Source organism: Mus caroli, chromosome 12, assembly GCF_900094665.2.
Source record: "Mus caroli chromosome 12, CAROLI_EIJ_v1.1, whole genome shotgun sequence".
Classification (NCBI taxonomy): domain Eukaryota; kingdom Metazoa; phylum Chordata; class Mammalia; order Rodentia; family Muridae; genus Mus; species Mus caroli.
In genome coordinates, this window is record NC_034581.1 from 112,814,613 (window position 1) to 112,828,949 (window position 14,337).

The 14,337-nt window shown below is 39.9% G+C and overlaps 1 protein-coding gene across 1 annotated transcript in view; it reads right to left on the minus strand.

Moving 5' to 3' along the window:
- Positions 1-14,337, minus strand: part of Dnah11 (dynein axonemal heavy chain 11) — a 309,803-nt gene that overhangs the window by 59,025 nt on the left and 236,441 nt on the right. Inside the window, exon 65 of the mRNA XM_029484410.1 lies at positions 13,594-13,716. Within this exon, the coding sequence (XP_029340270.1) occupies positions 13,594-13,716 (123 nt within the window). The remainder of the gene's footprint in view (positions 1-13,593; positions 13,717-14,337) is intronic.

Here is a 14,337-nt window from a genome sequence, read left to right on the forward strand (position 1 = left end):
AAAAGAATGGGAATGGGTGGGTAGGGAAGTGGGGGGGAAGTATGGGGGACTTTTGGGATAGCATTGGAAATGTAATTGAGGAAAATACGTAATAATAAAAAAAAAATCTCAAACTGAAATACTTCTGGTTCTAGTATCTCAAATGAAAGACATTGTGCCTTGCAGATAGTGTTTGGGCCCCAGCAAGAAATCTCTCTAGAATGAAAACCCGTCAATGCTTGTTGTCAAATGATCTGATCATATCAGCTCTGTGGATCTCTGTCGCAGGATTTTCCCTGTCCAATTACATTAGGGCAGCAGGAGGCCTGTGATTGGACAGGGAAAAGGGAGGTGGAGCTAAGAGTTGCAGAGACAGGGAGTGTCTGGGAAAGAGAAAGAGGGCCAAGATAGAAGTAGACGTGAACCAGCGTAGCTTTAACTAGTCACAGGTAGTTATGATATCATAAGGTCAGAATAATTGGGATAAAACTTTTATCATTATCAATTGGTTCTGAAATTATTGTATTGGTATCTTGTAAATTGAGGAATTACTGATACATAAATCTGATTGGTTAATTATAAGCTTTAAGAGTTTTGATTCTATCGGTTAAATGGGTGTTGTGATGGCTGATTGTGGGGTAAACGGTCATTGCATGGGGCTGGCAGCAGTGATCTGCCAAGGGACTTGGGTGCTCTGGCCCATAGAGACTGCCATAGAGTTGAGATCACTTAGCTGGAGCCATGTGGTCTGCCAGTTGGCCAGCAGTAGCGCAGGAAGCCTGACAGTCTCTATTTTAATATTTCCCACAACAGATCTCTCCATAATATTATGTTCTCATTTTTTCCAACCCTTGAAAGTCATTCTTCACTCATGGGTCATACCTTGGCAGGCTATTGGCTGGCTTCTTTTCTAGGGGACATCAGTTAGTGTGGTAGTATGATTTCTGCTAAAAGCCCACAATAATCAATGGTTCTGATCATTCACCACAAATAACCTCTCTTTAGGTTTTCAAGGTCAAGCCAGGAGAAAGGCCAGTATTTAGCATGAACATCTCATGATGTCATTGTTAGATGTTTTAGCTGGTTAAATATTTAGCCAAATACCTCCTTTATAGCAAGTACACTGTAATGAACTTATGGTCGACTCTGTATCTCCCTTGTGTAACTATGTGTATTATGAGGCATTTGCAAATTAAGAGCTAGGGTATGTATCTACTTTTCCAGGTTTGGTTTTTTTCCCTGTGAGGAGTGAGAAGGGGCAGTGGAGATGGTTTAGATAGTGAAGTCTTCATTGTGTACATAAAGATACCTGTGTGGTACATGCCTATATGACGAGCAGTGGGGATATGGAAACTGAATGAACCCTGAGGCTTACTGGCAAGCCAGCTAGATGGACTGGCAAGCTCCGGGTTCAGTCTCAAAAAACAAAGGTGGCAAGCAATGGGAGGTAATGCTTAGTATCAAATTTTAGCCTCCAAATGAAAGGCACATGCATATGTGCACATGCACAAACACTAAAACAAAAATCCAAAGTTTTAAAAAGAAAACAGTTACTAGATGTGGAAATTGTGCTGTGGAAGAGAACTGCCTACAAACTGGGTTTTTACACCTTGCTTGGAAGCATCATTTGATAGCTTTAGGTTTCCCAGGGACAGTAAATTATCCTCAATTGGGGTGTTTATGATCTATGAAAGGCAAAAATTGCATAATGACACAGTTGGTTTTATCATTGCTGCTAGGTTAATTTTTGGTTAATCTCCTGTCTGGGAAAATTAAACAGACTGTTAATACTCTCTTCTGATTTGAAGACTCTAAACCACAACAGCATTAACCAGAGGGGTGGAGAAGCAGACAGACAAATGTCACTGCTTCTGTGAACAGTGCAAACCCCAAGGTTGGCTTCTGGTACTGGAGCTGTGGCAAGGAGCACAGGAGTTGGAAGTGTGACTATTGCTTAAAGCAAAGTCTGTCTGAATTTGTTTCCTGTCCTGCTACCCTCAAGAACAGAATATTCTTTTCACAGTGAGACTCACAGGTGGGAGGAACTTTGAAATCTGGGGTACAGTTGCCCATGGAGGGTACTTTTTACACTCTCCCAAGGAGTTAGCTACCCTTGACCTTCTATCTGGATGAGTTTGGCTGGTTTGGAGGCAAGAGACTTATTAGAACAGCTCATAACTGAACTGAAATGATTTTTCCCAGGACAAACACTATGGGCTAATTGGCCAGGACATGGGGTGAATCAAGGGCATTCTGGTTCACCTTGTTGAGTGGTAACTTTAGAGAAAGCCTAACCCCTCTAGAGTCTTCTTTTTATGGACTCAAAGAGTTCATGACTTGCTCAAGGTCCCTGCTGCCTGGCAGAGCTGGGACTACTAAGACCCTGGTCTCTGGACACCTAGTGTAAAATCTATTTCACTGTATCTCATTGCAGGCTAATTTGTGTTCACAGAGGCTGCCTGCAATGTCTCTGTTAACCTGTTTAGCCATTGATCACAAGAGGGCATGGAAGATACAGCTGACTTGGGACTAACCTGAGGCAGCTAGAGGAAAAATAGGGCTCAGAGCACAAGGCCAGTTGATCTTTGCTTAGCAATTCTGTTGTCTGTGAAGGAAAGTGGCTGTGATTATTCAAATAACCTAGTCTAGGATCTGTAATTTCTAGTAAATACATTTATTATATGAATTACTTAATTTATATCTTTTAAAAATAATTCTTTTAATTATATGAAAGTTAGAGACTTCTGGCTTCCAGGAAAAGTAAAAGATATTAAGGGGAAATTAATGATTCAGAAATAAGTATAATCATCTGCAAATATATACTAACCAAAATTCAACTTTTATAGGTCAGGTTTGAATAAAATCCTGTTATACTCGGAATATAGGAATTCTTCAAAGTTCATTCACAATTAGGCTCAAAAGTGTTCTGGAATAAAAAGATGTCTCATTACTTTCATCCATGGAAGGTCACCATTATGGTAGTGGTGGGATGCACACATTACTTTGAGAACACATGAGCAGGGTTTACTGGCTGATTCTCACAGTACTTCTCTGGAAGCCTTGTACTAACAATGGCTGTTACCAGAGATTCCTAAAAACCAGATTGGCCTTCAAGAGACAGCAGCAATGTCTCCAAGGTAAAATTCTGAAACTGAAAGTTAAAATGTTGAATTTTCATATCAAGGACCCTATGTCTTTCATGGCAAGACATCCCTAAGGGTATAGTGGTACTTGTGTCTCAGAAGTCACCAACAGCTGTCTAATTTGACTTAAGGTACACTCAAAAGAAGGGAAATCAGACCTGGTACTAAAAACCTAGGTGATTGCCTAGAGTAAGGCTGTGGATCTTAGAAGAGAATCTATTACTAGCACTAAACCACTAAACAAACATAATTCCTTGCTGAAATGTAAATACTCACTCTAAACACCCACAGGTAAGTGTAGCTCCCTCACTTGTCAAAGAAGTTTCTCTTTGCAGTGGAGGAAGACCCTTACAGAAAGCCACAACTGGCCAAATGCAGAAAGCAACTGATGGTGGATTGCTCAGCACTGGTGGATACGTCTACAAGTCAACCCCTGCTACTGATGCTCACAGACCATCACAGAAGAGGGGCAGAGAGATTTAAGAGCCAGAGAACTGGGAAATCTGCCATGAGATTATATCTCCTAAAAATGACAGGGAAGCTTCATTCATGATAGCTCAGCGAAATGGCTGCCCAAACAAGGCCTGAACACAGACAGCACCAACAGACATGCTAACACAGAAGGGGAAACTCACAGAGCCCCCATGTAGTCAAGAAGCAGAGGCAGCTTGGGAACGCTAAGCGTAGGAGAAACCAGTTTCCCCAGGGCCGAGCCTCTAAAATGGTTGTCCAGTTCCAAGGGGTCAGTTCTGAAATCACATACATACAAGCAACACCAAATGAATTCACCAGGCTGTATTTATGTATTTAGGCAGCATGTGTGTCGATGACAAGGTAACAGAGACCGTGAATTTGAGAGGAATTGGGGTTGGAGACATGGGAGGGGCTGGAAAGAGGATAAGGGAGGACGAAAATGATATAATGAACCAGGTAATGGATACAAGGTTTGGAAGACTGTTTCTTTAGTACTAATTATGTCATAGATTCTTGGTTTGGGTTGTGGATAAAATAAAAGTATATTGCCACTGAAAGTGTAAAGTGTAATGTGTTTAAGGTTCATATTTCAGTGCCTACACTAACTGTATTTAAGCTCTTAATGAGTTGAATACATTTTGTTTCTGGTTAACTTTGGTGTGTGACGGTTTTACTTATTTGCAGATTTTTTTAATAATAAATTTAAATAAATTTTATAAAAGAATATGAGGAATATAGAACATTCTAGACCATGCTCTCCAGCGTTACTGTGTCTTCTGAATTACAGTCTGCCTTCATTCCAAAGTGTTATTATTACTCTCAAATCATCTCCATCCTAATTTTTGAATAAAAATTATTCTCCTTCTCAGAAAAAAAAAACATTTAAAACAAAATAAAAAAAAATGCATGTACTGGCTGGTTTTGTGTCAGTTTGACACAAGCTAGAGTCTTTCATGAGCGAGAAAAGAGCTTCAGTTGAGGAAATGCCTCCGTGAGATTAGTGATTGATGGGGGAGGGCCCAGCCCATGGTGAGTGGGGCCATTCTTGGGCCAGTGGTCCTGGGTTCTAAAAGAAAGCAAGCTGTGCAAGCCATGGGAAGCAAGCTAGCAAACTGCACCCCTCCATGGCCTCTGCATCACTTCCTGCCTCCAGGTTCCAGCCCTGTGTGAGTTCCTTTGGTGATGAACAGCAATGTGGAAGTGTAAGCTGAATAAACCCTTTCCTACCCAACATGGGTTTTGGTTTTGGTCATGGTGTTTCCTTACAGCAACAGAAGCCCTAACCCCTCCTCTTGCCTCACCTCCACATCTTCTTTCTTTTTTTACAGGCAGGATCTCACTGTGTACCTCTGGCTGGTCTAGAACTCACTATATAGACCAGGCTAGCCTGGAACTAACAGAGCAATGACTGAAAGTGATGACATTAAAAGTGCTCATTATAATTCCTGGCAGAATGAGGAGTACTGATCTCGGGGATGCATGTCTGCAAACCAAGGGAGTCTCTTACATTTACTGGAGCCATTTTCCAGACAGCACAGTTACAGCTGATACACTATCTGTTTTGAATAACAGAAACCTTAACAGATCTCTGACCTGACCTAACACTCTGAGTACCAAAGCAAAGCCACCACTATTTTTTATAGTCATCCAAAACCAAACCCGGAAAACAGCATAATTCGTTTACAGTAAAGATTGGCATCGGAAGCATGGCCATGTCTTCTGCAGATGTCATCTTTCGAAAGGATTTGTAGGACTTGTGGTTTGGAGAGAAATTGCCTTAAAGATATTGTGTAGTATTCTATACTCGGTTCTTTCTAATTTAGACAATTCAGGTAAAGATAGAAGTTAGGTTTTATGGTAAATAAATAATAGAGCCCCACTACTTGAGTGTAAAAGCACACTCCAGAGAAGAAATAAACTTTCAATGGACATCTAAAAGCCTTCCAGTTCACCCTGCTGTTTAAAATGAGTGCCTGCAGCTACTGTTGAGAGCAAAGCCAAAAAGCTCAGGTGTGTGGCAAAGCTGAGTGCTGAGCCGTAACTTAGCAACCCCAGCAGGAAGGGCGGTGCTCTTTGGTCAAATCTAGTTCTTCCCCGAAAGGCTTTGAGCTGAAAGCTTCACAGCTGGCAAACCCTGAAGGTGAGGAATGAAGGCCCAGGAGGAGGAGAAATGAGTAAATCTGCTCGATCCTTCACACCAGTGAGCACAGATAGCCAGTATGCCCCTCTACGTAAAGATGACTTCAGTCGGAATTTTCAAAATGAAACAAAAAGGATGTTTTAGAACTCTAGGAAACACTGCATAGAAGAACAAAAAGCAAAAAGCAAACTAAAAGAAAATTACCTCTCTTAGAATAAATGCACACATGCATGTAGATAGACACAGACGTGTGTGTGGGCACACATGCATATATACATACACACACACATACACCCCTACCATATTGAAATACTATAGCATGGTGCCAAAACCAAGAGATTCTAGGCCCATTAATGTTGGGTTAGAGCACAGGTTCTCAACCTGTGGGTCATGACCTCTTTGTAAAACTATATCCAAAAACATTTGCATTATGATTTATAACTAGCAAAACTACAGTTATGAAGTTACAGTGAAAATAATTTCATGATTGGGGTCACACAACATGAGAAACTGTATTAAAGGGTCACAAACTGCTGTTTTGGAGGACTGCTCTTCTGAAAAACAATCCACAGTGTTCTGTTTCTTTTACATCTGCAGCAGGGTTTGGTAATCATTTTCACATAAAATCTAAGAGCCAGATCCTCTGACATCGAGTCATGGCCACAAGACCCTTGTGTGACACTTTATATTTCCTTTTATAACCTGGATGAAGGTTCAGAATGGAAAAGGTGTTGTAGTTTTTCCTGTCAATGAAAACTTTATTTTGATGTTAGAAGGTAGGGGAGACTAGATGCTGATTATTGGATTATTATAAGCTAAATTATTGGAGAGCAAGAATGAATTCACAAAGAGGGTCTTATTCAAGACTCCTTCAGACAGGCCTACAGTTAAACATGACACAATTATTCCACCACCAACATAACATTTAGTAACTGCAAACCGGCTGACAAGGCAAGGTTTTATTAATGTTACCACCACTGTGAGGAGAGTCAGTCATTATAAAACAAATGTCAACAAAAGGTTGTCTCCTTTTTACTGTATTAGTTTGGTAAAATGAAAATTTATATCAGATAGGTAATACATCTGTTAGCCAATGTTAGGTCTCTTTCTAAGACAGACTATTGTTAAAAGGATATATGGGGAGCAAATGCAGGAAGAAGTAAAAATTATCTTTAAAAAATATTTATATCCTGAGAAACAAACAAACATTCATCTTGCTGTGAGGTTACTCTGGGCAAGATTCAAGTTCAGAGCCGACTTCCATGATACTTGTGGGGATTTGAAAGATTAAAGTGCTATAATTTTATAAAGATGCTTCATGGTTCAGCAACTTCTTTGATATGTAAGCCAGTAAATTTGCTTTGGGGAAAAAAAATACATGTTGATAAATCTTCCCAGATATGTTTTCTGTCGATTGATTCGTTAAGATATATTTTAAATGAAATTAGGATTGTCTGGAGTTAGGTGGATTTAATTATTTGTAATTATCCAGCTGTTGTCAGCCTATGGCCCTTTTATGGCAGGTATCTACTGCGTGGGTCAGGTTCAACTGTATATCTTCTCAAACACAGATTTAATGCACTATTGATGAAACCATTACTCGAACCAAATTAAAGTCTCGGCTGATGTATTGGCCTATGGGGAGCTGTCAGACATGAAAGGAGTAATTAGTATTCATTACTTCATACTCCGCAACATCCCAATTTTTAATGGACTTCAACTTTTGGACTATACTGTATCTATCACGAACATTGCACAGACATTTACTATTAGCAAAAATAATAATAATAATAATAAACTAACAGTGTTCTTCTTAAAAGCCCCTTCCCAAATAAATGACTAAAATAAATACAAACGCTATTTGTAGTTGAGAACTTTGTGAGCTTTGGTGCTCCCAGCAGGAGAATAAGCTCAAGAATCCCCCCTGCTCCCAGGGACTGTGACAAAGGATTGCTAAAGAATATTATAGCTTTGTGATACTTACAAATCCTCCTGCCCCATTTAAAAATTTTTAACAGTCTTGTCTTTGAAATACAAAGAAAAACATAGAGATTGATATAGAAATAAGAGGAACAGACACTTGAGCAAAATGTTCCAAAAAGCAAATTTACAAATGTAATTAATTAGGGGGTGGGGGAACCAAAGTGATTCCCACACATTCCCAGTCCGGTTGCATTCATGGTCATACCCCTCTACACAGAACATGTCAGCTTTCCCCCATTATCATTTTCTCTTACGTTATTTTCTCTCAGATTTTATTTACTGAGTTAAGCAAGTAAAAACAAGTCATTCTACCTATCTATTCTGTTTCCATATTCCCTGAAAGCTCCCATCTATGTGGATATTTTTTAAAGTTCCTATTTTAATAAAAATGTGACTTAAATAAAGGAACAAGAATTTATCCTGTTTTAAATACCTTATCAGATAGAGACAATATGATCTCTAAAATATTAAGATTTTTGTTGTTTTTTTTTATCTCTTGTTGGGAAAAAAATACTCTCAGAACAGGGGTACCTATAGACTTTTCTTTCAAAATAAGAGTAGAGACAGTGTAAAATGTGGGAGTGGTCCCTCATAGGAAGAGGTAGTATTACATATAGGCATCTTTTGTATTCTAGAGTGATTTTTTTTTCCTAACCTGGCTTTCTGAAAGACATCAATCATATATTATCAGTGAGAAAATAAACACTAAAACCTTTGGAAAACCAAGTGATATCTTTGTGTGTGCTATCTTGTGTGTGTGTACATTGTGTGCCTGTGTGCCTGTGTATATGTATGTGTATGTTCTCATAAGCATGTATACATGTGCTCATGTACAGGCCACAAATCAACTTGTTTTCCTCAATAGCTTTCCACCTCATTTTTGAAGCCGAGTCTCTCACTGGGCTTGGAGCTTACCAATGATCTATCCAACAAGCTCCATCCTTCTGCTTCTGCCTCACCAGCACCGGGATTATGGGTATGTGTTGCTAAATCTGGCTCTCATGGGTTCTGAAGACTGAACTGAGATCCAGCAAGCACTGTCCTGACTAAGCCATCTCCCCCAGACCCGTGGCATTAGCTTTTGAGGCTGACATAGACTTTTTATAATGCAACTATTCCATTTGCAAATTCAGAAGATCAGAAGATCCTTTCATTTGTGATATTTGTAACATGCACATAAAAATAATCCATAATATTTGGAGTAGTGTAGCTTCTAATACACACACACACACACATATTTGTGTATGTATATATATATATATAAGTTGTGTAGTTTCTAATACACACACACACACACACACACACACACACACACACACACATATATATATATATATATATATATATATATATATACACTAAATGCCCAGCAATAAGAACTTCAATTAATACAGGGGAAAAAATGACAATGTTGAAGACTGTAATAATGAAATGGGAAGGCAGTGCAGAGCTCAGTGGAAGAGAACTTGCTTAACAAGGTCCTGAGCTGGGTCTTCAGCGCTATAAAAGAAGATAAAGGAGAAGAAATAAAGGGATACTCTAGAGCCAAAAGGAGTAAGTAAATCTGAGAATGGAGTATCAAAAATCAAGTCCCATTTAAACTGCATGGACTCTTTATACCGTCCCAAATCAAACAAAGCTAAGCAGTATACCCTTTGTGATCACACACAGACATGGCGAAATTATTGTAAATGATAGGATGTTCAGCAAAATGCAAACTTCTTGATTGCTGTTGGAAGAGGAGACAGGATAGGGAAGAAGGGGCCCAAGTGGCTTGAGGGGGTCAGCAGTAATCCAAATGGCAAATGTATACTGACTATTATGCCTTTAAGAGGGATTACAGATGGGTGTAAGCTGTTATGTGGGTGCTGGGAATTGAATTGAGTCCTCAGAAAGAGTAGACAGTGCTGTATCTCCAGCTCATATACTCCTGATTTTATAGTATTAGCATTAAGTATTGAAAGTTTAAAATAAAAAAAAAAACAAAGGTCAAACATTTCTTCTGGGAATGATTAAAGTATCACGGAACATAGAGATAGCCTTTATCCCCAACCTTTTGCTGATCTTCTCACAGCTTAATCTGTGGTTAGTTTACATTCCTGACACCAAAAGACAATGTCGTACCTCAGGAGCTGAGGCCCACTCAGTTAATGCTCACCATCGTCACATATTACTCCTATCATTATTAGTTAAGTAGTCAAAGCAAAGAATATACATTAAATATGTATGTTGCGGTCAGCCTATGGCCTATGGTAAGTTTGTCCATATTGTGCAGTGATTGTTTTCAGGCTGAGCTATGCCCTAGGAGGATCCATTATATGAGCAGCTTTTGACTTCACTTTGGGAAGGATGACCACAGCCTCTGGGTAGCTTCCGAAACTAGAACTATCTGGTAACATCCAACACAGACTGGGAAGGGAATCCTTTAAATTTGTTGGGGTGTATTGAGAATTTGGGGCCCATGGATATGTTAAATTACACCAGGAAAACCACACCCAATAGCTTATTGAACATACCCAGACTAAAGGGGAGTGTAATTCCCTCACCTAAACCCCTGCAAAGTGATGGCCATCTATCACTGGGATGGCACAACCCCACACCAACCTACCATCTGGGACCTGGTACACTGATAACAGGGCGAGGACTCCTTAGTCAACTGCCTGCCTGCCCTTTAGGACCTGGCCAGGAACTGTTGTTTCCTGCTTCTAACTTGTTTCCTGCTCTGGACCCAGTTTGGCCTTTCATTAAGCTGAAATCTGCAGCTTCACTCTCAACCCTGTTTCCAGCAGGCCCAGCAGCAGCCCCTCCCGACAGTGGCCTGGTCCCTTATCTCATCAGTACAGACTCTCTCAGCCACTTCTGAAACTTCTTAGACTCTGCTCCAGCTTTATAAACTTGTGTTTGTTCAGCAAATCATATGTATGAATGCAGATATATTTACTATGTGCTGTGCGATATGAGACTTAATATTAGTAAATAAGACTCAGATAAAATAACCTGCATTCACTTCAGCCAATCTATCAAGACTTCTTCCTCTTTTTTGTTTTTGTGGTTACACATTGATTCTTATTACTTTAAAACAGTTTACTGTAAATAGAGAGTGTGGCTCACAGTGTTATATAGGAATCTCTTAGGCCACCACTGGTCCTAAGTATCTGTGGGCATTTCAACACTGTACAGTCATCAGAAGGAAACCCAAGCTCATTAAGCTGTATCAGGTACCCACAGGAAGCAAAACCGGCTTTCTCTCCCTGTTCTGTTTTTGGTTATACTTTTTTTCTTCTTCTTTTGTGATACATTAAAAAAACAATCCTTTCGCTGATATATTTACTTTTTCTCTACCCAGACTGTCATAGCTCCAGAAATAGAGTTCTACCTCATCATTCAATTTTTGTCCTGGGTAACCTTTTAAAAAAATTTTTTAAAAGGGATACAAAGTACGTTGCTCCTTTCTACAGAGATCTTACAGTGAGCTCAGAAATGAACAAAAATAAACATATTGAACTGGAGCAGAGAAGGGGGGGAAGGGAAGGGAAGGGAAGGGAAGGGAAGGGAAGGGAAGGGAAGGGAAGGGAAGGGGAAAGAGAGGGAGATGGAGGGAGGGAGGGAGGGAGAGAGAGAATGACATAGGTTGTGCTGAGTGGCAGACATTTAATGTGGACAATTAGGGTGCAGTGGTATGGCTTAGTGGGTAAAGCATGGCTGTCAATAACCCTGATGGCTTCATTGGATCTCTAGGGCCCATTGGTGAAAAGAGACAATAGCCCCCTGCAAGACTCCTCTGACCACTACAGGATGCCATGCATGCACATGCTACCCTTATCCCTAAATATCTAAGATTTAAGAAGAAAGCAACCCCAGAAAGTAGATGAGTAAGAGTTTGATTATATACATACCACTAATAGAAATTCACCTGAGAGGTGACAGCACCAACTCATCTGGAAGACTTTATTAAGAAATGCAGGTGTAGCAGTACAAGCCTGCAATCCCCAGACTTAGGAGATGGTAACAGTGGTGTCAGGGTCTGGATTGTTCTGGTCTGACTTTGTGAAGAAACTTAACGATCCCTGCACGTCTTGTGTCTAAACTCAAGACTCTCCATCCTCCAGACGCCACCACTGCACATAGCTTCAGCAGACATCATGTCTTAAACTTATCAGTGCTGAGAAATTTCAGATCACCCAAATTCACGTGTGATGGAGAGCCATCACATTTTTTTACACATAAATTAGGCTGTTGCAAGTTGATGTTAAAGCTCGAAGAATACATATTTCACTGACAAAAATTTTAGGTCTTCATAATAGAGCCAGCATCTTAATGACAAGGATTTCAGTTTGGCACATCCCAGTTTCTACACTGTTCTTTTAACACATCATGCAAAGCTGCAATTATATTTATGTTAGGAGTTACGATTTGTCAGGAGGCTTATTAGATTTTCTAAATTCATGTCTGGGTAAATTTTGGTTTATTAAACAATTATAAGTTGTCAGTCACTCTAAATTGATTTACTTGGGGAGCTGTTTAATAAATACCATAGTGATTGACTGGAGACTAAGAGTTAGTCACCCTTCCTCTGCCCACTTCCACTTTCAGGAGAAATTCAGCGACACAAAAGGAGACAGATACCTCAGGATAGAGTGGGAGACAAAGAAGAATGAGTTTGGGGAAGTTTTACCTCAGTGAAGAGAAACAAGAAGAAATAAAAAAATAAGTTATTCAATGAAGTCAGTTTAGGAATGATTTGTGTGTTCATCTGTACACATGCACGTGTGTGCATGCGAGAGAGGAACTGTCCGTATCTGTGTCGTGGTGCCTATATGGAGGTCAGAGGCAGGTGCCCATCCTTGCCTTCCATCTTGTTTGAGACAAGGCACAGTGTTATTCTTTACTGCACACATCAGGCTAGCAAGCCTTTTTGAGAGTCTGTTAATCCTCCGTCCTCCACCTCCCACCTCATAGTAGGATGTCTGGCATAGACAAGAACCACCACATTCAGCTTTATGTAGGATATAAACTCAGACCCTATGTTTGCACCACCATGTCCTCATCCTTAAAGATGACCTTTCAACTAAAGCAGCCTAATCTCTTTCCCCAGGCAGGCCTGATTAAAGATGTGACTCCTGCTTCTGATGAACGACTCACCTGAAGTGCTTTTGATGCCCCTAGGAGGATGTTTGGGTATGTAATGCCCCAAGGGGAATGAAGCCATTTGAACAGTTACACCTATGACTGGGAGTGAGGTTGTGATCAGTCCCCTTGTTGGTAACCCACCAGTAGGTGTGTGGGTGTGGTTTCAGGAACATCGAGATAGACTCTCTTTTGAGACACACACACACACACACACACACACAGAGAGAGAGAGAGAGAGAGAGAGAGAGACAGAGAGAGAGACAGAGAGACAGAGAGAGATAGGAATGTATTAAGAATTGACACATGACTGTTCTATATTACTTTATGCTATTACATGCTATTATATTACTATGTGTTGATAAAAATTGGTCATTTAAAGTCTATTTTGATAATATACTAACACAAGTGGTATGTAGAAAGGATAGACAAGAGTGTCCTGCAAGTTGCTGAGGTTAGAGTAAACTGTATGAATTGAGCATGCTGGACTGTTCTCAGACAACAGTATATCCTCAGTCTATGATGCTGGAAGTAAATACATGGGGGGAGCTTGCCAAGTAGAATGAGGAGTGAGTTTCAATTATCTGAGGTTGGTTTGGCTGCAGGGTACAGCCGTCATAGAATGGAGTTCATAAATGTCACCAAGTAGATGCCAGTGGATGGTGTCTGTATATGAGGCCAAGAACCAGAGATAGCAGCAATTCAATTGGCACAAGGCATAGCTTTAAGAAACAACATAATACGCACTTTCCTTTCTTAGTGGTGTTCCTGCCGAGCAGAGGACCCAGGACTGGATCCACTGTCTCCTTGAGGTTCTCAATTAGGATGACATCACCGAAGGCCAGGGCTGTCTCAATGGTGTTTAAAAACCTGAAAGTATAGTCAGAATCCAGATAGTAAGCAAGGTAAATGTAAAGAAGCACAGAAAAATGTTCAAAATTATCATGATTAAACTGTACTTTAAACAAACTTATAGGAAACTTTATAGCACGGTATAAAGGAAGCTTTTATAAAAGAGTGCTTGGTCCCCTCTCAGGATTACACCAGAAATTAGGGGTCATATTTTGAGAGAAACGTTATAATCCAATATTAACTAACTGCTGCTGATAACAATCAGTGTTTGAAATAGCTACAAAGGCTCTAAGTATTACATACACACACACACACACACACACACACACACACACACACTTCATTTGCCCATTTAGACAAAATGAAGCTAAGTCTGGAGATATGGCTCAGTGGTTAAGAGCTCTGGCTGTTCTTCCAGAGGTCCTGAGTTCAATTGATAGCAAGTGCACATTGGCTCACAACCATCTGTAATGGGATCTGATGTCCTCTTCTGTCTGATGCCTTATTCTGTCATGCAGATGTACATGCAATTAGAGCACTCATATACATAAAATAGATAAATAAATAGATATCTATCTATTTATTTATTTATTTATTTATTTTTGACAGATACAAGAAAAGACTTTGTTAGTGAGGTAG